We start from the raw sequence: 27,325 nt of genomic DNA, 5'->3' as shown, positions 1-27,325 counted from the left end.
AGCCATAAGTCCTATTCGTGGACATTTTTTCCATATTGAATGCGTCTTTTCTCCCCCTCCTCTAGGTGATAGGCTGATGGTGGAGGAAAAAAGCCCTCCCTTTTACTAGGTACTTCCTGCTGTCCAAAACACTTGTGAGCGCGCGCGCGCACACACACACACACACACACACACACACGCACATATATATGTAGCTGTTTACAGTGGCCAGATGTTAACCTTGGTGTGTGTCGTCTGATTCTGTCACAGGATCGTAAATTTGGTAGGCTGCATAGATTTTGCCACAGTGTACAAACGATGTGTTTGGTGTAACATTAGCTGAATGCGCACTTGCAGAAAACAAGCGTGTGGTCATGTAGGACAACGGTGAAGATACTGAAGATCATCATCATCATCATCATCATCATCAGCACGGGCTGCTGAACCGGAACGCCATCACGGAATTGTGCAGAAAGCTGTCGGCTGTTTTAAAGGTGTCTCGCTGCTTCAGTGTTTCAGAGAGATTTCACAGTCACAGATGGCGTCAAATTCTCGAGTGTCCATTCTGGATTACTTCAATATTGTCTTTGAGGGCGAAAATGGCAAAATTGAATCTAACTGCAAAGCTTGTGGCACCAGGATACAGGCAAAGCGCACAGTTACCTCGAACTTCGTTACACATTTAAAGGTAAGTCACTTAAAGTCTATGTACGTTTTCTTTTAGACTTCATTCAACTGCTTATTAGAAAATGCTGTATGCCCGTATTCAGACATGTATTTGCAATTGCATTCCCATTATAACGACGCATATTTTGAGATAATTATGCATATTTGTATTTGCATATTTTCACAGTCACTGACAGGTAGCCTTGTCAATCAAGCACTGTGGACCCTGTAGTGCAGAGTGTGGTTTGGACTTAAAATAAAATATACAGATGACAATTGTGAAGGGAATTCAATACTCACTATTTAGGATATTCTTACACCGATCAGGCATAACATTATGATCTGCCTAATATTGTGTTGCTGCCAAAACAGCCCTGACCCGTCGAGGCATGGACTCCACTAGATCCCCGAAGGTGTGCTGTGGTATCTGGCACCAAGATGTTAGCCGCAGATCCTGGAAGTTGCCAGGTGGGGCTTCCATTACAGGAATTACATAGATACTGACCACTGCAGACCGGGAACGACCCACAAGAGCTGCAGTTTTGGAGATGCTCTGATCCAGTGGTCTAGCCATCACAATTTGGTCCTTGTCAAACTCGCTCAAATCCTTACGCTTGTCCATCTTTCCTGCTTCTAACATCAACTTTGAGGACAAAATGTTGATTTGCTGCCTAATATATCCCACCCACTAACAGGTGCCATGATGAGGAGATCATCAGTCTTATTCACTTCACCTGGCACTGGTCATAATGTTATGGCTGACCGGTGTAAGTTGTAAAGTGTGAGGTCAGAATTGTGTTGGATGGGATGCCAGTCTATCACAGAGCAACACATTTTTCAAACATTTTGCATATTCATTCCACCAAATGGCATGTTTTTGGAAGAAGGGATTAAACCAGAGAACCTGGAGAAAACTCACTCGGACGCTGGGAGAACTCCACACAGACTCCACACTCCACACCAGAGCTCAGGATCAGGAAGTGAGGACCACAGTGCCTTGAAGCAGCACTTATATTTGATTTCTTCTTGTGGCTGAAGGGATTTGGCATCAAGTTCACAGGCTTGAGGTGGAAGGTTTCCAAATCCATGTCTAGGTCCATGAAAAACAAAAGCTTCATAATGACCAGACAGGTCCGACACTTAAGCCAAAGAATTTGCTGACGTGATTAATTCCCAGAAGGTTATAAAATGTTCTCTATATCTTCTGATGCACCATTTAACCTGTCAGATCAGTAAGTTTAATCCTAATCATATCCCACATGCACGTGTAGTAGGGTATAGGTCTGTAGTATGCATAGAAAAAAAAAACAGGTTTCCCATTTTGCGCAGAAGAAATTAGGGAAGTATTTTTCAAAACTAACTGCATATTGTGTTTGCAGTTGCGTTTTTTTTTACTTATTTGTGGACGCATAAATTGTGACATAATTCAAATGAAAATGCAAATCGTGTATTACTGTTTGCATTTTTTTTGTTTACACAAATGTCCAACGTCTGCCAAATTTCAAATGGAGAAACCATTTGCAACTGCATTTCCCATGTCTTACAATTTATGGCTCTGTCATATTGAGACAGCAATAGCAATTACTCCTTTTGCTATTTCACTTTCCCTGCTTTGCGTATGGAACTTGCCAAAATTCAAATGGAAAAGCAATTCCCTTTGCATTTGCATTTCCCATGCCTTGCACAGAAACCTGCCAGTCAGTGTCGACAAGTGTCAACACAATAATCTGTTCAGCACGTTTTCCTTCTTGGCTGTCGACTGGGACTGGTGTAGTTTCCAAATACGAACCAGACCTTCACTATACTCCTACCCCCAGCACTGATTGACAGGTTTCTGTACAAGGCATGGGAAATGCAATAATTGCGAGGTAATTGCGATCTATTTGGAAATTTCAGCATACACGACACAGAGGGTGAAATAGCTGAGGGGATAACTGCGATCGCTATTTCAAAATGACAGGGTCATAACTCATAACACATGGGAAATGCAATCACAAATGGGCTCCGTACGCACCGCAGAAGAAGCGACATAGCAAATAGGGTAATTGCTATTGCCATTTCAGTATGACAGAGTCATAACTCGTAACACAGGAAATGCAATTGCAAATGGACTTTGCTTTTCCGTTAGAATTTTGGCAGATATCGGACATTTGTGTAAACGAATATGCAATTTGCATTTTCATTTGAATTATGTCCATATTTATGCGGCCACAAACAGAAAACGCAGTTGCAAATACAATATGCAGTTAGTTTTGAAAATAGTCTGGAAAATACTTTCATAGTTGTGCACATAAATAATTTCTCTTCACATATACCGCATTTGATTGACAGAGCTACCTTGTGGATAATGCAAATGCAAACAGGAGTTTTATTTTCTCACAAAACCTGCAATGTCTGCAACTGAGAAATTGCTATTACTTTTACAGTATTTCAGAACCAAAACCGATAAGACATTGTACATGAAATGTCAAATGGACTTTATTTTTTTTGCCAGCCTTTCTACATTGTGCAAAAATGCAAATGCGTGTTTCGTAATTGAATCTGAATAATGGCTCAAATTATGCAGCACATTAATAAGGACAGTGCAACTGCAAATACATGTTTGAATTAGCATTCTCTGATTAGCATTTGAATGAAGTCTGGAATTGCTGTCATAGTGATGGACAATTGATTATATATTTCAAAAAAGGGTTGTCGGGTGTCCCTATCAGAAAGGGTTCAATCTAGGACCTTTTAAAGGAGCAAGGAAGCTTGAACTATTTAAAGAACCCATGAGGAATCTGTATATGTACACATAAAGGAATACACTGAATGCCTTTATGATGGTTGGGGATGAAAAAACAACAAAGAATACATGGAGGTTTTTGTTTTTTATTTTTAAATGGTTAATGATCACTAACGGCCATCTTCTTTCCCACTTTCAGCGTAAGCATCAAGCGATGTATGATGAGTTTTTGAGGAAGAAAGATGTCAAAAGAGAGGCCTATTCTTCTGGAGCGGTGCAGTCCTACACAACCATAAGTGGCACCAATCGAACAGCTTCGCAGAGTGGGGCAGGAACAACCAAATTTGACCGGAGTGATCCACGACAGTCCCTCATTTCTGAAACAATCGCCAAGATGATCATCCGCGATCTGCAGCCTGTGCAGGTTGTAGAAAACGAGGGCTTCCGTGAGCTGCTTAAGCTCCTTGAGCCTCGTTATGTCCCAGAGCCGAGTCATTACATACAACAGCAGCTCCTTCCGGCTTACAGCTACCAAGTACAGCTAGCAACCAAGCTGGCTCTCTCAGGAGTCGAGTCCTGCAGTATCACCCTGGACCTGTGCACAAGCAATGCTGTTTCTGTCAACAACACCTCAGGCTACCTGGGTGTGACATGCCATTTCATAACCCCAGACTGGCAGATCAAGTCCACTCTGTTATCATGTATTCCTCTCCAGAATTATAGGGACACTCAGCGCATGCTCACTGAGTTCGATGAGATCTGTCATGTCCATGATATCTCGGGTAAGGTGTTTCGCATCGTTATCGATCCCTCCCCTTGTGAAAGCCGATCTACCTTCCGTCTGCCTGGTTTTTATCTCCATGCTAATGGTGTTGTGGAAGATGAGGAGGAAGATAGTAGTGATGAAGAAAATGGTGCAGGCGAAGGTAAGAATGCTGTAAGTGGAGCAGAAGAGCAGAATTCTTTAAATCAGTGCCTGGGTCGGTGTAGGATAGATTGCTTTGCCCATTCACTGAGCCAGTGCATACGAGAAGGGATCTGTTCGTCCTCTCAGTTATCCGCGACTCTCACTAAAGCAGCTTGCTTCTACAACTATGTAGTTGCAGCAGTGACTCCTGAAAAACTTAGTAAAGTGTTTGTTCCTGCGTCTGTAGGAAATGGGCAGCACCCATCAGCTTTGGACAAGCACTGGAACACCCAGCTAAAGACAATGCGACAAATGCTTGAATCGTTGGAGTTTTTGGAGGACATTGTAGACAGAAATGACTTGGCTCTCAACAGTGTGGAAAAAGCCACGCTGCATGAACTGGTCGAGATCTTGGAACCTTTTGAAGAAGCCACAGATATGGTCCAGGGAGACAAGCATGTGTCTATCAGTCTTGCTCTACCCAGTGTCCTGGGCCTACGTAAGCACCTGGCAGAAGTTGTAACACACCACTGTGCAGGACTGGTAACAGGATTGACTCATGCACTGGACCAGAAATTAGCTGGCATCCTGGAGGACCCTCTGTTTGTGACAGCCACTACCCTGGACCCACAGTTCAAGCTTTCTTGGAGTAGTGACCGAGACTGGCACAAGCAGGTTCTCCTGGAGGAGATGGGAAAGCACAGCCAGCCTGTGAGTCCACCAGAGCCCAGTTTAGATGCTCAGCCATCCCCATCTAAACGCAGCAGACTATTCTCTTTTATCAAAGAGAGACCATCCACACAGGCCAAGAGTATGGAGCAGGAGCTGGCTGCCTACCTGCATGAGGAGCCCACAGACGAAGATCCCCTGCAGTACTGGAAGCGCAAGTCTATTGATTTTCCTTTACTTTCACTAGTAGCCAAGAAAGTGTTTACAGTGCCAGCTACAACAACAGCTGTGGAAAGGATATTCTGCCTCGTGACCAAAACCCTAAGACCCGAACACTGCAGACTCCTTCCGAAAAACCTAGATACGTTGATTTATTTGAAGGCCAACTACAGCATATTGTGGTCTTAACTGCTTTAAAAGGACATATTTACAGGATACTGACAGTAGATTTGGTCTACTTGGATTTTTTTTAAAACAAGGATGCCTCAAACCCAATATCTATGAGCATAGAACTGCAGAATCACCCAAAGCAACACTAAACTCTTTGAGTCTGTCTACAGGTACTGAGACCTTTATTAATTAAATCAGTCATGTGGCATGTTCTACACATGTAACCTGTTGTTGTCGCTACTTGTTTTTTACATCAATTGTATTTACTTTTTTTTTTTTTTAATTTATTAGTGTATCATGCAGAGTAATGCAAGAATAGAGCTGAGCAGCAGGAACATGGGCTTAATCAGGGACACAACGCTGGTCCTCTTACAGTCCTAAATGAGAAACAGTTGCTGGCTTTGAAACTGAATCTGCTGACCTATGACTACCCTTGTTATAAAATACAATGAAATGTTTGAGAAGTTAACAATGATAATAAAGTTCCTCCTTAACCTCAGAGATTGTTAATAGGCTTGAAAATGCAGAATGTCATCTCCTGTATGGTTCAGTAAAAAAGTGTTTGTCCTGTCTTCAGGGGATCATGCATGATTGATCATTTTGAATGCCTACCATGTCATAACTATCTGTGATAAAACTGGGGAGGATACTGGGGGAATTTTGTTTTTAAAAACTCTAAAACCTTTTTCTAAACAGTTCTTAAGGCCCATTCATGCTTTAGGCTTGTCACAGCTTATACATGATGGGTCTATAAGGCTAACATTGAAAAACTTGCCCTCATGTAAGGACTCCATGCTGCTATCACTGGTCATGTCGTACAGCGTCAACGTGAACAGGACAGAGCAAAATTGGAGAATTTTTAAAAGACTGGTGGTGTTTATATAACTCGTCCACAATATATGTTGCACTAGCATTGCATAATTGTTAACATTTCCCATGTTTCATCCTATAAAACCAGTAACAGTTTAAATGGAATTCCTTGATTTATTCAGTGACAACTTCATCATGGTCAGAGTTCCAGGACCCAGGGCTTGGGAAAACTGGGCAAAAGGTGGGAATACACCTTGGGTAGGATGCCAGTTCTATAAAAATGTGTTAGTATGCCACAGCCGTCTGTGGCCAGGAGCCAAGATAGCAAACCTGACAATGCTGCCTGGGCATACTCTTACTCTTGTCAATTTACAGTGACACTAGCAAACTGTGGAAGATCATGTGGGCCTGACCACCACATAGCAGGCAAATGGCAGCATGTTTCAAACCCTTTCAAGCCTACACTAATTAGAAAAGGCTCATTCAGTTGTGTGTGATCAATTTAAGACAGAATTCAAAACATATATATATAAAAAAACATACACTTTACAATGGCTACCAAAATTATAATAGTAATGCAAAACTTGTCTACTATTTCATTTTCAGTGTTTAAAAAGGGATGGTTCCACCTTATTAGACGTGCAATAGAAATCTCTCCATTTGCATTTTTTTTATGAGGATACATAACTTAAATTTGACTCTGAACTCCAGATCCATCAATCACTTGCCAGGATTGAACATTTTCACAGCTGATTAACTTTATTCTGAGCTTATCCAGTCTTGTACTGATGCTTTGCTCAAACTTTGAAATCTTTGAATTACATCCAACATGCTTATTTTTGTGCAATTATGTAAAAAAGGGCAGCCACTTACTCACATTGTGCATGTCACCTGACAAAAGGATGAAAAAGATTAGCTCTTTCAATAAGAAACTGAAAAAAAACATGAAAAAGGCTGTATAGGTTTCCTTTGTACATCAGGGCTTCACGTATATTAATTCAGGCTTAGATGAACCTTGTCATGAGAAGTCAGCTGTCAAATTGAATCACTTCATCTCTAATTTTTAAATGGAATATGTCTGCTTTTCCATCTGCTATGTTGCTAGCTATGTCAGATCTTCCAGGGAAACCTTGGTGTGGAGACACTTGAGTCACAGAATCTCAAGCCACTCCACTTCCCTCCTTAATTTATATCACAAGAACTGTTTCAAGAACTGAATTTCTGGACCTTATATCTTCAAATAACTTCTCTGTGATGCAGCAGTCTGATGCTTGTGTTAGCATTGACCCTCCCTAGGTGGTCGTTGTTGTATGATAGGTAAAGCATCTTTTTGAAAGCTTGTGATGATGCTAGGAGAAGTTCAAATAAAGCACTGCAACTTGTGGCATGAAGGACTGCAGCACTGGAGCAATGCTTATTTAGGCTATCTAATGAAGAGAAGACATGATCCCATAAATTACATTTCCCTTTGCTCACTGAGTAATTTCCAAGTCAGTGACAGCAGATGGGCAATTTTTATCCTCACTGAAACTGAGACTGATGATTTGTATTCGTGTGCTGATATTACTCCTAACCCAAAAGTCCCTGGCCAAGATTTGCACTATATACACACACACAAAATCTAATATGCTCATGGCTACAGATTTATGCTGCACTTAAAATAACTCCATGTGCCATAAACCGCTCTACGATCATTTTCCTCCACTGCATCAATTAAAATATATATTTTTAAAAAACAGGTTTAAGATTAGATTCTTCTTGAAATGAAACGAATAGATGTGATGGAACGAGCAATGATGACTAAGCAGTTTCACTAAACACAGTTTGTTGCCATGTTGCTAAGAGGGAGATTATCTTCCATTAACACTACATTATAAAATTGCTTGCTGATCCTGCAGTGCAGCAAATGCATTATGACAGAGCCAGGGTATTTATCCTGTGTATATTATTTGCTGTACCTAATGCACACCCTTATGATCTGTTGAAGAGAGAGAGAGAGAGAGAGAGAGATGGAATATCTGTCAAGTAAGAAGACGGTTATGGCAATAATATTTTCTTTTGGTTTAAAATTTCACAGAAATGAATGTGTACCTGATTTGGCCTGACTAGAATGTGTCTCACTGCCAGGGCTTCACTGACCTTTAGTTGACCTTGGTGTGGGGGAGCTACGGCTTTGGGTTTAGTCTGTGGAAGTATCTGAAGGGACTGACTCATACTGGACACACTGCCAAAAATGTTTATTAATAAACTGTGTTGTTGGTGTGTAGTCAACTTTAATATCCAGCAGAGTCGAGCACAAATGTCTGATTATGTACTGTGTCCTCTAAAATAACAACCTCTTTGTTTTCAAAAATCAACTGAAAAAGAAAGAAAGGGCTGAAAATGACACCTGTTGACAAAAATAATGTCCCTGGCACTGGTTCCATTGACATGGAGGGTTCAAAATATCAGAATGTATGCAGACCTACCCCCCCACCCCCCCTGTATTATCCTAGGTCCTTTTTATAGCATCTGAACAGGAGAGAGCAGCTGCCCCTCAATTTTCCGGTGACATTCACTGACTCTCTGTAGACTGAACTCACCTCTACACACTCCCAGACTTTAGATCCTAGCGCTGTCCCTGGCTTACTGACACAAAAATAACACTGCTCTAAAACTAGTTTTCTCCGACCTCAGATAGATACTGATCTCAATCATGGCAGACAAAAAGGCCACCAGCAGGGTAAGTACGGGAAAAAGGAAAGAGAAAAGCGCAGAGAGCAAGGCTGAAAAAGAGACGGAGAAAAAAGTGGAAAACAACACAGAGAGCGACAAACAGAAGGAAAACGACAAGGTGAAAAAGAAGCCGGAGCCAGACGAGGAGAAGCCAAAGGGAAACGGGGAGACAGCTCAGGGGGCTCAAGGAGGTGCTGAGGATGGAGAATTTCAACTGGAGCCTATAGAGCTACCTCCATTTGAGATCATTGTAGGGTAAGTGAAACTCACAGTCTCCAGTCAGTCTTGCTCTGCTCTTTAATCACTGATAAACTAATCTCCAGGGATTGTCAATGCTACAGAAAATAGAGAACCGTAGACATTTATAGAAGCATACAAGTCACCTTAGTATTATACTTTAGTCTGGGTTAAGACCAAATGGGAGATATGTACGTATGAAGACACAAACTGTGTTGCTTAATACTTGGCCTATCACTATGTAAAGTCCAATAATAGATGAAGTGGATTCTATTATAGGAGTTGACTTATAAAGGAGAAGATAGTGGAACATGATTAATATAACATGTATCTGCTTCTAACTCAACTTGTAGGCTTAACTTATGAGGCTTTATTACAAGTTTTGCACATCATACACATTGATGCTGTTTAATAAGGCTAGAGCTATTATTAACAGAGTTCAGCTTGTGCATTTGTCCACTGCCATTGAGACTATAGCAGGCATATTGAAACAGTAACTATAAAACCATTTGCCAAGGTTTATAATAGAACACTACTATATTTTTATCCTCTTACTTTATAAAAACACAGCAGTGTAAGTTGACTAAGTAGCTAGCTTCGATGTCACATATTTTGCCTGTTCAGGCTGCGTTATATATTCTGGATTCATTTAGGCAGATGAATTCTGCCAATTTACTGTTAAGATCAACACAACTGTTAATAAAATAGTCAATAAAATGTTAGCTTAAATCGTTAAATTACATATATAAACAGGTCAACAAGACAGGCCTGTTCAGAATGATTTCTCAAATTGATAGCTGAACAGCCTTGGCTGAGGATATTTTCAATTTTATTCAAAATAAGATAGCTCTGAAGATCGCTGACAAATATTGCTATCCAAAGGTGAGCACGGTTCCCTCAAGCAAGACAGGTTTTATGGATTAGCATCCCTTCGCCATCAGTGTGCACGTCCTCTTCCACCCAAGCCTACCAGAACACACCATCATCAAATCTAATGATAAAATTAATGAAGCGTCCATATTTTAAGTGAATCAATGATTTTGTCCAGTTGTTTAATTTGTCTAATTCTCTCCTGTTAAGAAGCTGCCCAATTCATTTACAAACATTTTTCAAGCATCCAAGATGTGGAAGAAGTAGGAGACACATTGGTGATGTGAGTGGAGATGGCTGTGATTTGTTTGAATACATATTGCTTCAGGACAAACATGGGATGTTCTACTCGAAGACATTACTGCTATCAGAATGACCTTATTTTAATTGGTCAGGATAAAAATCAGTGATAGTATGTTCCACCATAAGAACAAGTTGGAAAAGATATCAAGTAACTGATTACTGCTACATGCTGTAATGTGAAGACTTTGTGGATTATCATTCCTATCTGTACTTTCCCAGAGATCGTCTCAACCCATCCTTCTTCAAGTTTCAGTTCAAAAATGTTGAGTACTCCTCAGGCCGAAACAAGACCTTCCTCTGCTATCAAGTGGACATCAAGGGTGGTGCGGCAGAACCTGATGGTGTTCGTGGGTACTTGGAGGATGAGCACACAGGTGCCCATGCTGAGGAGGCCTTTTTCCAGCAGGTGTTACCTCAGTATGACAAATCGCTGCAATACACAGTCACCTGGTATACATCATCCAGCCCCTGTGCAGCATGTGCCAATAAATTAACAGAGATCCTGAGGGCCAGAAAAACGCTGCGCCTCAACATTCACTGCTCCCGCCTCTTCCTGTGGGAGGAGCCTGAAATACAGGCAGGGCTAAAAGCTTTAGCAAAAGCAGGGTGCAAACTGCGGATGATGAGGCCAGTGGACTTCACCTATGTATGGTCCACTTTTGTGGAAAATGAGGAAGACAGTTTTACACCATGGGAGGACTGTCAAGAAAACTATGAGTACTATGATGAGAAGTTGACTGACATCCTGCAGTAGGGTAGGTGTGACATTAAACTATCTTCAGGAGCTGCACCTGATCTCAAATCCACAAAAGCTTGAGATCAGTTTCAGAACAATTCGTAGCTTAATGCTTACCTAAATCTGAATTTTGTTTTCCAGATAAACAGCGCTTCAGTAGAACTAATCAATTCAACCTGTCTTAGCTTTATTATGAAAATCCTGTCTTTTTATTATTCACTAAAACTTTTCTCTTTTTCCTCTAGGATTTAACTCTTAAAGGACATAGTTTTCCTCTCACTGCACATGCATCTTTTATCTGCCGGAATGTTTTGATGTCCTGTCCAATGTCTGTCCAACACAGAACCACGATTATGTATCTAAAACCTGATGGACAGTAATGGAGTACAAATATTGCACGGTTTTACTTAACCACCACCGTCTATTGTTTGTATGTCACTCTATTATTTACACTTGTACTCTATTTACATTAAACTGAATTTCATTTAAACACCACTCTAGTATATTGTAACAATAATGAATTTATGTGTTGTGCCTTTTTAATGATAAATTTAAGGGGGAATGGTATATCGCATATACACTACACATTTACTTTTAGAATTAAGAGATTTATAATTACTCTACACTAAAGATGCATATTTGATTGTCATAACCTAATATTCAGGAAATTCTGAAATGATGAAAATGAACCTGCAACAGTTTCTGAGATATAGAAGCTTTAAAGGAGGAGAAGTGGCACAAAAACATAAATGTGTACTACGGAAAAGGTGCAGAGGTCATTAAATGCTAGATTTTTTTTGTTGCTTCTGGCCCTCTATATCTCCACACTTATCTTCACTTATCTTCACTTATCTCCACACAGCAGATATTTCTGATTTCCATATCTATTTTTGTATAGTTATTTTTTACAACTAGGAACAATGGATATACACTATATTGCCAAAAGTTTTGGGACACCCCAACAAATTGGGGTTGGGCTCGGCCCCTTAGTTCCAGTGAAAGGAACTCTTAATGCTTCAGCTTCATACCAAGACATTTTGGACAATTTCATGCGCCCAACAATTTTTTGATAACCCCTTCCTGTTCCAACATGACTGCACACCAGTGCACAAAGCAAAGTCCATAAAGTCATGGATGAGTGAGTTTGGTGTGGAGGAACTTGACTGTCCTGCACAGAGTCCTGACCTCAACCCCATAGAACACCTTTGGGATGAATTTGACCTCACAAATACTCTTCTAGAGGAACGGTCAGAAATTCCCATAAACACACTCCTAAACCTTGTGGAAAGCCTTCCCAGAAGAGTTGAAGCTATTATAGCTGCAAAGGGCGGGACAACTCCATATTACATTCATGTGCATGTAAAGGCAGATGTCCCAAAACTTTTGGCAATATAGTGTAAGTCTAACCTCCTGGTAAAATAGCAGGATTTTGTGAAGCAAAAAAATTTAACTAAGATAAGCTATGTCTTTAATGTGAAATAACAAAATATATAAATTTAGTAGAAAAACAATCAGAATGTTTGTTAGGAAAAGTATTACATACATCACTCTCTACACCAGTCTTTTTGTGTACGAGACTTATCAGCATGGAACATCTTTGATTTAGCCATTCCTCAGTTTTGGATGTATGCTTTGGGTCTTTTGTTGTGACACCTGAACATTTGCACTAAAATTGCCTGGTATTTGTAGCTTTTCCTTATTCTCTCCAGTTTGATAAAAGACCCAGTTTTGGTTGAAGAAACACAGTCCTAAAGCATGATGCTGCCACCACCATGCTGCACTGTGGGTATGGTGTTCTTTTGAGGATCTGCACCAAACATACTATGTGGAATTATGGAATTATTATACCTTTTTGGAATTGCTCTCATCAGACCATAACACATTTTACCTCATGGTTTGGGGTCTTTTATTTGAACTTTAATTTTCTTTTTGTATGAAAGACCTTCAGTCTTGGCACAGAGAGTAATCACTACGTTTCAGATATTTCTTCTTTAATGTTGCTGTAGGTCTCTTGGTAGCCTCCTTGGTAAGTTTTTATCCCTTTTATACAATTATGGTAGGACGTTCTCTTGATCGATACCATTCATGTTAAGCTCTTTGTGGACCATGGCTTCAGCAGTTGGATAAAACAAAGAAGGTATGAAGAAGAAACAGCTGATCATCTATCTATCGTGCATTTTGTTCTAATTAAAATGTGCTCTTTCAAAATTGTACAATTCTGTATATGGTAGTCATACACTGATATGAATTTGAATAATAGTCACAAAACCTTTATTTTTTTTTTTAATGTAAAACCTCATAAATCAGAAAGTTTGAGTTATTTCAAACATATATTTGCATTAAAAAGAACTATATCAAGTAATAGATCTGCTTTAGTGTGGCGATATGAAGGACCAAATTTATTATTATTATTAGTAGTAGTAGTATTTATTTATTTTATCAATAATCAGGATCTAGCATAAATAGTCCAACAATAATCGCTTATAGGACATTCAAGCCTCTATATCTCAAAAACTAATTCAGATACAAGCCTAGAATTTTGCAAATTATTTATAGGGAATAAAATGTATGAAATTAATTCCATAAATTATAAAATTATGGAGCAAATCAAAATAAAAAACAACACTCAATATATTATATGCATTATGATGTTTAATTTTGCTAGTGACATGTCAGAAAAATAATAGTGCCAAAGAGGGGGGGAAAGCCAGTAGTTCAATCAATTAAATTAACCAATCAGTTAACTAACTGATTAATTCATTAGAGCGTACATATATAAATGGTTTACCCAGGACAAAGAGAACACACTATGGAAATGGAGAAACAAATAAACAATGAAACGTGGTCAAGCATACATACATTTACATCTTTATTTTATATAATACTGTATGATTTTTAAGATTCAGATCAGATTAAGTTATACTTAATTAATTACAATTAGGTTTTGCTTAATCTGGCACTGGAAAAAAGTGAAAAACCCAAAAGACCCAAAGATCCATTCCAAATAATAACACCATCTTGTGGTGAACTGAAGATCACTGAACACTGATCATATCGTGAGAGCTCTGCCCTGACCATCCAAGAAACTGTTCAATAAACTAAAGAATTATATACAAGCTAGAAGTGCCATGTTGTCCCTAAGCCAAAAACAGAAACCGGTGCTTAAAGTCAAAGATGAACCAGGCACTCAAAGTAGAAATCTTTTTCCTGGACTGTTGCAGACTACAGTGAGTACACCGTTATAGCTACATCTGTGTGCTGAAAGACGTCTTCAATGATCACAGACACTTTGTCCCAAGACAGCCGGTCCAAACCACAGCCGATCCTGAAGCCACAAGTATATATACAAAAGCATCATTTTGAAAAGTAATCTGCTCTGATTCCTTGTTATTATACACTATATTGCCAAAAGTTGTGGGACACCCCTCCAAATCATTGAATTCAGGTGTTGTTTTTCAGGGGTTGGGCTCGGCCCCTTAGTTCCAGTGAAAGGAACTCTTAATGCTTCAGCTTCATACCAAGACATTTTGGACAATTTCATGCTCTTTGTGGGAACAGTTTGGGGATGACCCCTTCCTGTTCCAACATGACTGCACACCAGTGACCAAAGCAAGGTCCATAAAGACATGGATGAGTGAGTTTGGTGTGGAGGAACTTGACTGGCCTGCACAGAGTCCTGACCTCAACGCCATAGAACACCTTTGGGATGAATTAGAGTGGAGACTGTGAGCCAGACCTTCTCGTCCAACATCAGTGCCTGACCTCACAAATGCGCTTCTAGAGGAATGGTCAGAAATTCCCATAAACACACTCCTAAACCTTGTGGAAAGCCTTCCCAGAAGAGTTAAAACTGTTATAGCCACAAAGGGTGGGACAACTCTGTTTTTGGCCTGGCTTGCAGTCTCCACTCTAATTCATCCAAAAGGTGTTCTATGGGGTTGAGGTCAGGACTCTGTGCAGGCCAGTCAAGTTCCTCCACACCAAACTCACTCATCCATGTCTTTATGGACCTTGCTTTGTGCACTGTGTGCAGTCATGTTGGAACAGGAAGGGGTTATCAAAAAACTGTTGGGCGCATGAAATTGTCCAAAATGTCTTGGTATGAAGCTGAAGCATTAAGAGTTCCTTTCACTGGAACTAAGGGGCCGAGTCCAACCCCTGAATTCAATGATCTGGAGGGGTGTCCCAAAACTTTTGGCATTATAGTGTATATTGATGCCACATTGAAATAAAAATCCAATATTTAAGATATTTAATGATATGTAGCATTAATGTAAGCTAGTGAAATACAAAAACACTTCATACCGTGGTATTGACAGCTTGCTGACTCCATTTTCTAAGCAATGTGCTTTCATTGCTTCCAAGCTTTGTCTAAGTGTATCATAGGTAGGTTTATGGTTGTACTTTTCCTTTGTAATCTGTTTTAGGATTTAAATGATACACAGTCAAGTTAAAAAGTACAAAAAGTACAAACATACTGATTAACGTCTTTACTTAAGGATTAAATCATGACAAGGTGAGTTTTAATAGAAATATAATTGATAAGTGTTTTTTTTTAAATAAAAATCAATGATGAGCTGTGATCTTATACGAAAATAAGCAATGACTGGGTAATAATGTTAAGTTAATTATTCTTTAAGCTTATACAAGATAGATTTTTTATCTTGTAACTAACATTTTTTTGTTCATGACATAATTTACTAGTTTATAGTTAAAGGAATGTCTGCAAAGCAAGTTACACCAATCAGGCATAACATTATGACCACCTGCCTAATATTCTGTTGGTCCTCCTTTTGATACCAAAACAGCCCTGACCTGTTGAGGCATGGACTCCACTAGATCCCTGAAGGTGTGCTGTGGGATCTGGCACCAAGATGTTAGCAGCAGATCCTTTAAGTCCTGTAAGTTGTGAGGTGGGGTTCCCAATGGATTGGACTTGTTTGTCCAGCACATCCCACAGATGCTGGATTGGACTGAGATCTGTGGAATTTGGAGGCGGAGTCAACACCTCAAACTAGTTGTTGTGGTCATCAAACCATTCCTGAACCATTTCTGCTTTGTGGCACGGTGCATTATCCTGCTGAAAGAGACCACAGCCATCAGGAAATACTGTTTCCATGAAAGGGTGTAGATGGTCTGCAACAATGCTTAGGTAGGTGGTACGTGTCACAGTAACATCCACATGGATGTTACAAGGTTTCCCAGCAGAACATTGACCAAAGCAGGACACTGCCTCCACCGGCTCGCCTTCTTCCCATAGTGCATGTGTTCCCCAGGTAAGAGACGCACATGCACCCGACAATCCACGTGAATCATCAGACCAGGCCACCTTCTTCCATTGCTCCATGATCCAGTTCTGATGCTCACGTGCCCATTGTTGGTGCTTTCAACGGTGCACAGGGGTCAGCATGGGCACCCTGACTGGTCTGCGGCTATGCGGCCCCATACTCAACAAACTGTGATGCACTGTGACACCTTTCTGTCAGAACCAGCATTAACTTCTTCAGCAGTTTGAGCAACAGTAGCTCGTCTGTTGGATCGGATCACACGGGCCAGCCTTCTCTCCCCACGTGCATCAATGAGCCTCGGCCGCCCATGACCCTGTCTCCGGTTCACCCCTGTTCCTTCCTTGGACCACTTTTGATAGATACTGACCACTGCAGACTGGGAACACCCCACAAGAGCTGCAGTTTTGGAGATGCTCTGATCCAGTGGTCTAGCCATCACAATTTGGTCCTTTTGGTCAAACTCAAAGCTCAAATCCTTACGCTTGTCCATTTTTCCTGCTTCTAACATCAACTTTGAGGACAAAATGTTGACTTGCTGCCAAATATATCCCACCCACTAACAGGTGCCATGATGAGGAGATCATCAGTCTTATTCACTTCACCGGTCACTGGTCATAATGTTATGGCTGATCGGTGTACAAAACGTAGTTTCTATACAAAACTATTGTTCTAATCAACACTTTCTGAGCACAATGATGTATTTAACAGCAAAAAAGTAATGGCTCCGTGATGATAATGATCTCACCAGGTAGTACACAAATCGGCCATTCCTCTTAAGCACAGCACACTCTCCTGGTTGCTTCTCTGTAAGAAGACAAGAGAGATTAGGGATGACCTGTGATACTGAAGGACAGGGTCAGTGTAAATACTGTGCTTGCTCGGACACTCACGCTGGGCAAGGAGTTCCTTAACTCCTCCAAACTTCCTCTTAAAGTTTAAAGCAATGCCTGCGCCCATCTTGCAGTCCATGCTGATGCAGTGAGCCAGAGAGTCTGTGATGGGGCAGGAGAACAGACTTCCTGTTACATACCGCAGCTTACTCCCCATCGTCGGTCAGCAAACACAGCTCTTTTAAACCAGGTTCAATAACACACACTTCCAAACCTTTAACACACAACCGACACACTACTTTAAACTGTGCATATAAAACTGTCTTAGCTCGACTAAGATAAATAGATATATGTTCCACAATGAGAATGCTGTGAATGACGCAGAAACTGGTGTTTTAAAGAGATTTGAAAGATTTAGTTTTGGTTCCCCAACACGGAAGTCCGTGGTGGCGGAAGTGCGTACAGCCAATCAGCGTGCTCCTGACGAGGTGGGGCGGGACAAATTCAATTATGCGTTCTTGAGACTGCGCGTTGTGACGTGGCTTTACTGCAATAGAGATGTCATCTATCTATCTATCTATCTATCTATCTATCTATCTATCTATCTATCTATCTATCTATCTTAGATATTTGTATATATCTAGAACAGTATATATCTATTTTTTGCTGTTACAGGTAAATACCCAGCACGGGGTGGTGCCCAGTTGATTATTTTCCAATACCAGCATGTCACAAAGTGTTTGATTCATCACATAGCAAGCCACAAACAAACAAGCCTATAGCTCATGATACAGCTCACATGATGCTTTTTGGCACCATTGTGTGCAAACTCTAGAGAATGCTGTGTATGAAATTCCCAGGAGGTCAACATTTTATCAATCAGAATCACAGAGATTACACCTTTGCTTCATTCTGACTTTATATTTTGTATATTATAGACTGTAAGAAACCGTGCTACACCACAGCCAGCCAGCAGAGGGCGGCAGAGGCGCACAGGGACAGCAGCAGTTTGTCCAAGCTGAATTCTACAGGCCTAAATTCTCTCTCTCTCTCTCTCTCTCTCTCTCTGTCTCTGGTCATGTCTTGTGCTCAAACTCCATCTGTTCATTATTAATTTGATGTCTGAAAGCCTTTATCATTTCCTAAATTAAATTAGCTGCACTCCTTGAACTAAGTCAGCAATCTTTATTATTAGCTAGCTCTGGCTAACACATTTAATAACTCAAAATTTGTCAATAAATATTTCATTTATCAAGTCAACTTAGCAAGTTGTTTAAGACATGTAAAGTTCAAACTGGCGTAAACCCTCAGTGTGTTGTGGAAATTCAGCCTTGTTAAGAATGGGTCCAGGAAAACAATGAACCAGAACTGGGATGAGGTGATCATACTGAAATATAATAGAAACCCTCATATTACACAGTACATGTAAATAATATAATGCATTTTGTTGGTTAAGTGTGTATTTTTATCATTCCAGTTAGAGGATAGCTGTGTGTGTCATTTCTAGTGAAGTTCTAATGGAGTTTAACAGGAGAAGATGGTGGCAGAGACACACAGGGAGAGCTCAGTTGTCCAGACAGTATTCTCCTTTCTGATTAACCTGGATTGCCTGCACCTGCCAGGCAGGATACTTCAGGCCAGTATTCAAGACAGCCCTTCGGGCTTAGCCTGTGGTACAGCAAACAGAAAAGAAAGTTAAGGGAAGAAGGGACATGACATGGTCAGGAAAAGAGAAAGTAACATATATAAGAAACAATTGGGAATAAAAGAGTGCACTAATGTATAAAAAATATTCCTGAAATGTCCACTGAAGCGTTTAATGTTGTGTGAGCTCGAGTGGTTCAGGGTCTGGGTTGTTGATCGGAAGATCAGGGTTCAAGCCCCAGCACTGCCAAGCTGCCACCATTGGACCCTTGAGCAAGGCCCCCAACTCCCCTCCTTCCCCCTTGTTCCAGGGGTGCTGCATCATGGCTGACCCTGCGCTCTGACCCCAAACCCTCCAAGGATGGGATATGCGATAAAAGAATTTGTGCAGTAATGTATATGTGACAAATAAAGGCTACTTAACTTACTCTGTTTTGGCATCAACTCTGTTTGGTTTTTCACAATTTTCCCGGCATTGTAGCCACCCTGTAGTCACGCCCCCCAGTGGTGTAGTGGAAAGGCCCACTCGCCTGAGACGGGATGTTGCCCGAGACAGGACACCTGCAATATTCCCTTTAGATTTAGAATAGATTTCAGTGAAGAACAGGTGAATGCTTGTTGAATGAAAATGAATCTTGTTTAGCTATTCCAACAATTTCTTTTCCAGATTATTGTACACAGGGTCGTGGGGACCCACTGAACTCAGGGCACAAGGAGAGCAACACCCTGGGCAGGGTGCCAACCCATGGCAGGGCATAATTACACACACACACACCAGAAACAATTTAGAGAGGCCAGTTAGCTATGCATGAGTACCTATAGGAAACCTCTGAAGCTCAGGGATAACATGCACACAGGCAGGAATTGAAACCCCCTAACCCCAGAGTGTTACAGATATTTTAATTAGATATGAATTCCTCTTTGGTAGCAAGGTGGTTAGCATGTTTGCCTCTGGTGTATGGTGTTTGCATGGCCTCCCTGTGCATAACTGGTTTCCTTCAGGTACTCTAGTTTTCTCCTCTTCTGTAAAGACATGTGCTGCAGGGTTATTGGTACCTCTAATTTGTCCTGACTGTATGAATGGGCACATGTGCCCTGTGATAGTTAAGTTGTCTTTATTTGTCACATATACAATACTGCGCAGTGAAATTCTTTCTTCGTATATATCCCATCCTTGGGTGTTGGGGTCAGAGCACAGGGTCAGCCATGATACAGCGCCCCTGGAGCAGGGTGGGTTGAGGGCCTTCCTGGGGCTTGAACCCCAATCTTCTGGTCAATGACCCAGATCCTTAGGTTGCCCTAGGTTGGCACTCTGTCCAGGGTGTCCCCGCTTTGTGCTTTGGATAGACTCCAGGCTCTCTGTGACCTTTTGTATGATAAACAGTACAGAATATGGATGAATGAATGTTTTTTCAGTTCACTGGAGCACAGTTAGCTAGTATCAAATATTTCTGTCAATAAAAGAAAAGTTAAAAAAAAAGAAGCTTGGACATGGTAGCTTAGTAGTGAAGGTGTTGGATTAATGATCAGAAGGTTGTGAGTTTAAATCCCAGGTCCACCAAACTACCACTGCTGGGCCCCTGAGCAAGGCCCTTAACCCTCAATTGATCAGTTGTATAAAACAAATGAGATAAATTGTAAGTCAATCTGGGTAAGGGCTTCTGCCAAATATGTGCCTTTTTTCAGTATTTATTAAAGTTTGCTTAAGTTGGTCTTAAAAACTCACACACACTAATTTGGTACAAAAAGCTGCAGGTAGGCTGTTAGTACATTTTAAGATTTTAAGACAATGCAAATGTGCTGTTTTTTTAAATGGCTGTGGCTCCACAGTGAAGACTCAGAGTCTGATATCTGGCAAAATATTTCTTAATTTTTATTAAATTTATCTTCAGTGATTACACAAGTACTCATTTCCAGGGGGCTTATCTTCACTCCTGTATTTGCACCTTGAACAAAACTCTGGGTGGTTTCATGCAGTGGGTAATACATTTAGTAAAACTAAGGAGAAATAAAAAAAAGTAATCTTTCTTGATCATTAAATGTCTTTGCATGAAAACAATTCATAAGTGAAGCAAAGTGTTTCTGTGAATAATGCTAAGAATGACTTGGAGTTTTGCAACATTCACAAATTTTTTTTTAGCTCATATATGTGTACAGATCTCATTTATAAGCTCTAAACATGTTAACCGCCATTTGGGAGATTTGTTCCAAAACATACAAGAAAATGATAATAATATCTGTTTAATTTATTTCACATGAAACCTACTTTAAAAATAAAATATGCCTCATTTTTTTGAATTAATTGCCATCCTTGACCCAAGCCAATTTACAGAATTGAACTAGAATTAGAAGTTACGCCGATCAGCCGTAACATTATGACCAGCGACTGGTGAAGTGAATAAGACTCCTCATCATGGCCCCTGTTAGTGGGTGGGATATATTAGGCAGCAAGTGAACATTTTGTCCTCAAAGTTGATGTTAGAAGCAGGAAAAATGGACAAGTGTAAGGATTTGAGCTTTGAGTTTGACGAAGGGCCAAATTGTGATGGCTAGACCACTGGATCACAACATCTCCAAAACTGCACCTCTTTTGGGGTGTTCCCGGTCTGCAGTGGTCTGTATCTATCAAAATTGGTCCAAGGAAGGAACAGTGGTGAACCGGCGACATGGTCATGGGCGGCCAAGACTCACTGACAAAGCAAAAATGGTTCAGGAATGGTTTGATGACCACAACAACCAGTTTAAGGTGTTGACCTGGCCTCCAAATTCCCCAGATCTCAATCCAATCCAGAATCTGTGGGATGTGCTGGACAAACAAGTCCGATCCATAGATGCTCCACCTCACAACTTACAGGACTTAAAGGATCTGCTGCTAACATCTTGGTGCCAGATCCCACAGCACACCTTCAGGGATCTCCATGCCTTGATGGGTCAGGGCTGTTTTGGCAGCAAAAGGAGGACTGACACAATATTGGTCATAATGTTATGCCTAGTCGGTGTAATAGATAATACAATGCAGATTTTAATATATACAGAACGTTGCATTTGCAGAATTACAGATGAACAGAGATGCAGAGCAAAAAAAAAAAAAAAAAAAAAAAACAAAAAAACAACCAAACATTTGGCATTTCCCTTGCGGATATCTCTGTTCCATTTCAAAGGTCGATTTTTGCTTCGGGAAAAGGTTGCCTCGCTCCATAGTCTTTATTCACAAAGTTAGTAGTGTTTATGGTAGATCGTAAAGACTGAACAGACTGTGTGAAATCTTGGCTGAGGAGGCGCTCGGATTGTGGATTTACAACGTTAGAAGTTGGCGCTCCGCCGCCGCTGCTCGTTGATCCACTCTCCTGGGTTCACATCCATCTGCAGCATTTTCATGACCCACTTGTCACGCCGTGCGCCGTCGACGAACTCATCCAGTGACAGCTCCCCTATGTGAGGAGAGAACAAGCACAACATCACTCCTTCTTTAAAATGCATGGTCAATAAAGATTAGTGGGGATTGTTAAACGATATATGAGCTATTTATATATATATATATATATTTTTTTTTAACAATAAACTTGGCACACACAGAAATATATCTAGAGCTATTATTAAAATTGACCAGGTTTCCCTCTCAGGAATAAAGGAAATTTTAAAGAGTGATCTATGAAAATCTGAAAAAGTGACTCATTTTTTTATTAGGCACTAAGATATGTCTAAGATATTCAGAAGCACAGCTCCTACGTGTCTAAGACACACACAGCTCCTACGTGCAGGAAATATAAACATTCCCCTGCTGCTACGTTTCACTCATTTTAGATGTGTCCTGTTTTGGAGTCATCAAACTGGCAGATTTAGCATTTGATCCTGTTTCATAGCCTATACTTCTCTTCTCGCTAGGGATCTACTCCTGAAAAATGATCGACACACAAATTTTGTTCAGTTGAAATGTGATGCAAAGAAGTTACTAAAACTGAAAAAACCCAAAATCAATAAAGTTCAGTGTGAGGATCAGTGGACATGATGATCTAATGATCCAGTTGACTATCTGGGGTCCGGCTGTTTCAGATGCGAGGTGTTTGGTGTGAATATAAGGAGTGTGGGGTTTTTATGTCCTTTGTAATGTTATTTATTCGTATTTTTCTGCACCATCTTATGCTACATTCACACACGCAGCTACAAATCCACTGAAGACCATTCCTTTTCAACGACAGCTTGTGACTTAGTGCAAATGTTTGTGACCGGATGTGGGTGTGTCCAGCAGCGTGACACAGTCGAGAAAAGTATAACTTTATACAAAAACGGAGCGACTTTTCTGCAGCTGCTACCAATAAGAATGAAGACAGCAGAGCGCTTCTGCTTTATTTTATTCTTCTATGAATTTTACATACAAGCTAAAAATCTCTGAATGATTTTTGCAGCAAGAAAACTGATTTGTTTGTTTCTTGTTTGTCGAGTTTAATGCCAGTTGGTCCACCAACACAGTTATTACAATGACAATGGAAGATCACTAGTAGAAACACCTACTGACAACTTCATAGCACCGGTACTGGTGACTGAATCGCTGCATGTGTGAACGTAGCATTAGTAGAAGACATTAGTAAACAAATAATTAAATAAAACAACATGATCTAACCATCTCCATTCTCGTCCACCAGCTCAAATATTCGGTCCACCACCTGGTCTGGGGTGAGAAGGTTACACTCCTCATCCAGCTCTCCATGGCAGGCCTTCTTCATTCTGTAGATTGACTACAAAATCAGGCTAAATATTACAAAGTGAAGCATCTTAAGAGCACTAAGGACGATCTACTTATCTATTTTTGTAGATTCATAATCATAACATATAGCAAACGGATCTATTTATAGGGGAAATGTATTTAATTTACTTGATTGGAATTTTCAGAAATTTCAAACCCAAATTTCTGCATGTCATTCTCCAACTCTTAAACAAAATGATATCTGTTTTGACATAACTAGTGTCACTGTGTTGATCGAGTTCTTTACCATTTCAGCTTATCTGTCACTTTCATAAAGGTCTTTAAATGTTGACTCAGGTCTGAATAACTACTGATCAAGAGGCATGAGGCGATTACCTCCACAATCTCCTTTAGCTCTGTCTTGTCAATGCAACCACTTCCATCCTTATCATACATTTTAAAAGTCCATTTCAGTTTATGCTCCAGCTTTCCTCGCAATACCAAGTTCAATGCTGCAACATATTCCAGAAAATCAATAGTGTTGTCCTATGAAAAATAGAGGGGGGAAAAAAAGAATACTATAGAAAACAAATATGAAATGATGGCACAGGGAGACATAATATTTCTTACTGTTAGAACAACTCCATCAAGATCAACATCAGTGCAGTAAAAGGACCACGTTACTCACCCCGTTTTTATCAAAAGCACGGAACATGTTCTCGATGTAGTCTGCGGCTTCTTGGTTGTCGGTTACGCCGAAGAAGCTCTTAAACTCGTGTTTGAAAAGCGTCCCGCTCGGACATTCCACCACAAACTTTTTATACCACTCCTGCAGCTCGGCGACATCGATTTCCTTATCGTCCGTCTCGTCACTGAGTCTCTGACCCATCGTGCGAACGGGTTTGAAAAGCTCTTATTCGGCTTCTCAACCAAGGATGTCCGTTCTCACATTTCAGCTTTTCTCAATCAAAACATCCCGTCCAATATCAGTGCAGACTTGTGTCCTGTAACTTGTATCTACTTAGCAAACACATGTATGACTAGAAAAAAAAAACAAGCCGACATAGACATAAGCGGTTGGTGTTCCTTTGACCTCGTGCTTATACCCTACTGTTTTGGGATCCGGTACGAGGATTGTTTCGGATCACATGACAACAGGGATTATTCATATCAACATGCCTCAACCAATTAGTTCAGAGAGAGATCAGCAAAAGCTTTCATATAGTTTATCATATAGAACATACAATTCCCAAAGGACATTTGGGGTATTTTAGCACGAAATGCACTCTACATGTGCATGATTACTATTTCACATTAATAATGTGGATGTGATATCAGCTTGTGGTCAGACATTTCTTTATCATTATCTGAGGACTGGGCAGAACATCAACTTGTACAGGAATAGATTTACTGCAGAAACATGATCGATATGATTAATTATTCAAGATAGACATGTTATATCATTTCTTCTGTTATTACTAAGAATAGTTTTTCGAAAGTGTTAAAGAATAGAGCTTTCTCCTTTGCCCCTCTGACAGTTCATCAGCTCAGTGTACATCTGTTTGAACAGCTAGCTCCGAAATGTTCTCACTTTTATTTCCTACATTAGTTAAACTTACTCTCTGACATGCTCAGCACTGAGAGACATGCTTTGCTATCTAAGCCCTGTATTTATAACTTATGTCTAAATATATAACTTATAGATAACAGGTCACGCCTTAACCCAGAAATGTAAGTAGTGTAGCATTTATGATGAAATACCCTGAGGCCTGTGAACTTCAGTGGCCTAGTCCAATATGCTGACTGTATATTTCATGAGGATAAGCTCTCTTACCCTAGATGTGTCAAGGCAATCAAAGGCATTAAGGAAGCTCCTTATTGGATTATTATCCATCAAACTGGCAGAAACGAGACAGAGAGAAGAGAAGCAGGTCGCAATATCTCAACCGAAAAAGGGTGATATGACACCGTGGTGAAATTGCGATAATGAATTTTTACTGGTGTGTTACATAAGTACAAACAGCGGAGCAATTCAGTGACTTTAAAAAAATAATTTTGCCTCCTCATCAGGGAAGAGCAATCAGGTTTTTGCATGATGGATAATAAAATATCAGTAATATCGGTGTATTTCCATTCTGAAATACACTATATTGCCAAAAGTTTTGGGATGTCTGCCTCTACATGCACATGAATGTAATATGGAGTTGTCCCGCCCTTTGCAGCTATAACAGCTTCAACTCTTCTAGGAAGGCTTTCCACAAGGTTTAGGAGTGTGTTTATGGGAATTTTTGACCGTTCCTCTAGAAGCGCATTTGTGAGGTCAGGCACTGATGTTGGACGAGAAGGTCTGGTTCACAGTCTCCACTCTAATTCATCCCAAAGGTGTTCTATGGGGTTGAGGTGCAGGCCAGTCAAGTTCCTCCACACCAAACTCACTCATCCATGTCTTTATGGACCTTGTTTTGGTCACTGGTGTGCAGTCATGTTGGAACAGGAAGGGGTCATCCCCAAACTGTTCCCACAAAGAGCATGAAATTGTCCAAAATGTCTTGGTATGAAGCTGAAGCATTAAGAGTTCCTTTTACTGGAACTGAAAACCAACACCTGAACTCAATGATTTGGAGGGGTGTCCCAATACTTTTGGCAGTATAATGTCGCTCTGATGAATTTATGAATTTGAATACCTGTGTTTTTTAGGGGTGTCAACATTAAACTACAGTCAACATTATTGAGATCTATAATCAGGCATTCAAATTAAATAATAAGTTCATGTCCAAAAGCAGTCCAGTTGCTTATATAAATCCTGATTATTTCCCTCCATGATGCAGTATTTAAAAATGTCCCTAGATGTCAGTACTTCATAGGGACCATTGTGACACAGCATGTGTTTGGTTGCTAGGTTCGGGTTGGTGCGTTCTCCTTGACGACCTCTGTAAAAGAGTAATAACCATATGCCATTTGAAATGGAAGTTATCCCAAATAGATCAGTGAAAATTATAACCTACTGTATTATTATATGAAACCAGCTCTTAACAATGTGTAACCATCAGTAAAGCCAGGTGAGATTATTTGCTTTAATTTGTAGGCTTTGTGCTATTCCCTACTGTGTTACTCATCAGTACAAAGCAGGCTCTGACATGGCATAAATGTGAAATCGTTAAAGGTAAAAACCCATGACAGCATGTTCTGTTCAGGATATGAAATCTCACAAAATGTCAGGTCTAGTTGCCAGGGTAGCGGATACAAAAATACCATTTTCTCTCTGTCTTTCTCACACGCTATTAGAATAAAGAGAGAATGTTAAGGAGCCCACAGTTTATTCCTCACGATTGGCACAATTTAGGAATCTTAATAGTCCAGATTATTACTGTCTAATAAAGAAAAGAAAAAAAACCCCACCCAAAATAACAAAAAGATTGATCTAAATGTAATAGCTAGTCTTGTTTACCCAGACAGAGCTAATATTCCTGAAAGGTCAGATACTGATAGCAATACATGGGTGTCTAGCAGACACACAATTTCAGCACATTTCCTCTGTCCTGAATTTAATTAAATAAATTAAATGGAGAAAAAAACCAATACCAAACAATAAAATACTTCTATGGACAGTAAACCAGATCATCTGTCCTATGATATGACCCTCGACTGCCAGGCTACTAAAGGGGGGGTGGGGTTGGTTGGGGTAGGGGGGGGGGGTCATAAATCCAAGCAATAACAGGCAAGGCAAAAAGGCTAGAAAATCATTTGCTCCTCTCTTACAAGAGCCCATGGCAACCTTTGAAGCTGTCATGGTGGCTTCTACTTCATTCATAATGAATGGTAGTGACATTTAAGCACCATCCGTCATATTTCCTGTGTGCTGGCCGGACACG

The 27,325-nt window shown here is 40.3% G+C and overlaps 4 protein-coding genes across 4 annotated transcripts; 2 read left to right on the top strand and 2 right to left on the bottom strand.

Annotated features, from left to right (window-relative positions):
• The first annotated feature begins 151 nt into the window (after positions 1-151).
• si:dkey-109j17.5 (uncharacterized) lies at positions 152-6,288 on the top strand. Its single transcript, XM_058409274.1, has 2 exons — positions 152-667; positions 3,570-6,288. Exons 1-2 carry the CDS (start codon positions 518-520, stop codon positions 5,352-5,354), a joined length of 1,935 nt encoding a protein of 644 aa, XP_058265257.1. The 5' UTR covers positions 152-517; the 3' UTR covers positions 5,355-6,288.
• Positions 6,289-8,664: 2,376 nt separating this feature from the next.
• apobec2b (apolipoprotein B mRNA editing enzyme, catalytic polypeptide-like 2b) lies at positions 8,665-11,497 on the top strand. The gene is made up of 3 exons (XM_058409014.1): positions 8,665-9,116; positions 10,491-11,026; positions 11,253-11,497. The coding sequence occupies exons 1-2, from the start codon at positions 8,842-8,844 to the stop codon at positions 11,023-11,025; spliced, it is 810 nt and encodes a 269-aa protein (XP_058264997.1). The 5' UTR covers positions 8,665-8,841; the 3' UTR covers position 11,026; positions 11,253-11,497.
• A 2,136-nt stretch (positions 11,498-13,633) lies between these two features.
• Positions 13,634-17,587, bottom strand: oard1 (O-acyl-ADP-ribose deacylase 1). Its single transcript, XM_058409015.1, has 4 exons — positions 17,186-17,587; positions 17,041-17,099; positions 15,313-15,425; positions 13,634-14,332 (listed from the first exon to the last, which is right to left on the bottom strand). The coding sequence occupies exons 1-4, from the start codon at positions 17,340-17,342 to the stop codon at positions 14,230-14,232; spliced, it is 432 nt and encodes a 143-aa protein (XP_058264998.1). The 5' UTR covers positions 17,343-17,587; the 3' UTR covers positions 13,634-14,229.
• Positions 17,588-20,661: 3,074 nt separating this feature from the next.
• guca1b (guanylate cyclase activator 1B) lies at positions 20,662-27,061 on the bottom strand. Its single transcript, XM_058410327.1, has 4 exons — positions 24,142-27,061; positions 23,850-23,999; positions 23,391-23,505; positions 20,662-22,200 (listed from the first exon to the last, which is right to left on the bottom strand). The coding sequence occupies exons 1-4, from the start codon at positions 24,340-24,342 to the stop codon at positions 22,073-22,075; spliced, it is 594 nt and encodes a 197-aa protein (XP_058266310.1). The 5' UTR covers positions 24,343-27,061; the 3' UTR covers positions 20,662-22,072.
• Positions 27,062-27,325: the final 264 nt, after the last annotated feature.

Source organism: Hemibagrus wyckioides, linkage group LG15 (genome assembly GCF_019097595.1).
Source record: "Hemibagrus wyckioides isolate EC202008001 linkage group LG15, SWU_Hwy_1.0, whole genome shotgun sequence".
Taxonomy (NCBI): Eukaryota; Metazoa; Chordata; class Actinopteri; order Siluriformes; family Bagridae; genus Hemibagrus; species Hemibagrus wyckioides.
This window is presented reverse-complemented; position numbering and strand designations above follow the sequence as displayed.

Coding starts and splice junctions, on each gene's coding strand:
- si:dkey-109j17.5 (XM_058409274.1), top strand. CDS start 518: ATGGCGTCAAATTCTCGAGTGTCCATTCTGGATTACTTCAATATTGTC. Junction 668..3,569: donor ACTTCGTTACACATTTAAAG/GTAAGTCACTTA, acceptor TCCCACTTTCAG/CGTAAGCATCAAGCGATGTA.
- apobec2b (XM_058409014.1), top strand. CDS start 8,842: ATGGCAGACAAAAAGGCCACCAGCAGGGTAAGTACGGGAAAAAGGAAA. Junction 9,117..10,490: donor CCATTTGAGATCATTGTAGG/GTAAGTGAAACT, acceptor GTACTTTCCCAG/AGATCGTCTCAACCCATCCT.
- oard1 (XM_058409015.1), bottom strand. CDS start 17,342: ATGGGGAGTAAGCTGCGGTATGTAACAGGAAGTCTGTTCTCCTGCCCC. Junction 15,426..17,040: donor GCCGATTTGTGTACTACCTG/GTGAGATCATTA, acceptor ATCCTAAAACAG/ATTACAAAGGAAAAGTACAA. Junction 14,333..15,312: donor AGCAAGCTGTCAATACCACG/GTATGAAGTGTT, acceptor TTGTGGCTTCAG/GATCGGCTGTGGTTTGGACC.
- guca1b (XM_058410327.1), bottom strand. CDS start 24,342: ATGGGTCAGAGACTCAGTGACGAGACGGACGATAAGGAAATCGATGTC. Junction 24,000..24,141: donor GTGCTTTTGATAAAAACGGG/GTGAGTAACGTG, acceptor TATTTTTCATAG/GACAACACTATTGATTTTCT. Junction 23,506..23,849: donor AGCTAAAGGAGATTGTGGAG/GTAATCGCCTCA, acceptor CTGATTTTGTAG/TCAATCTACAGAATGAAGAA.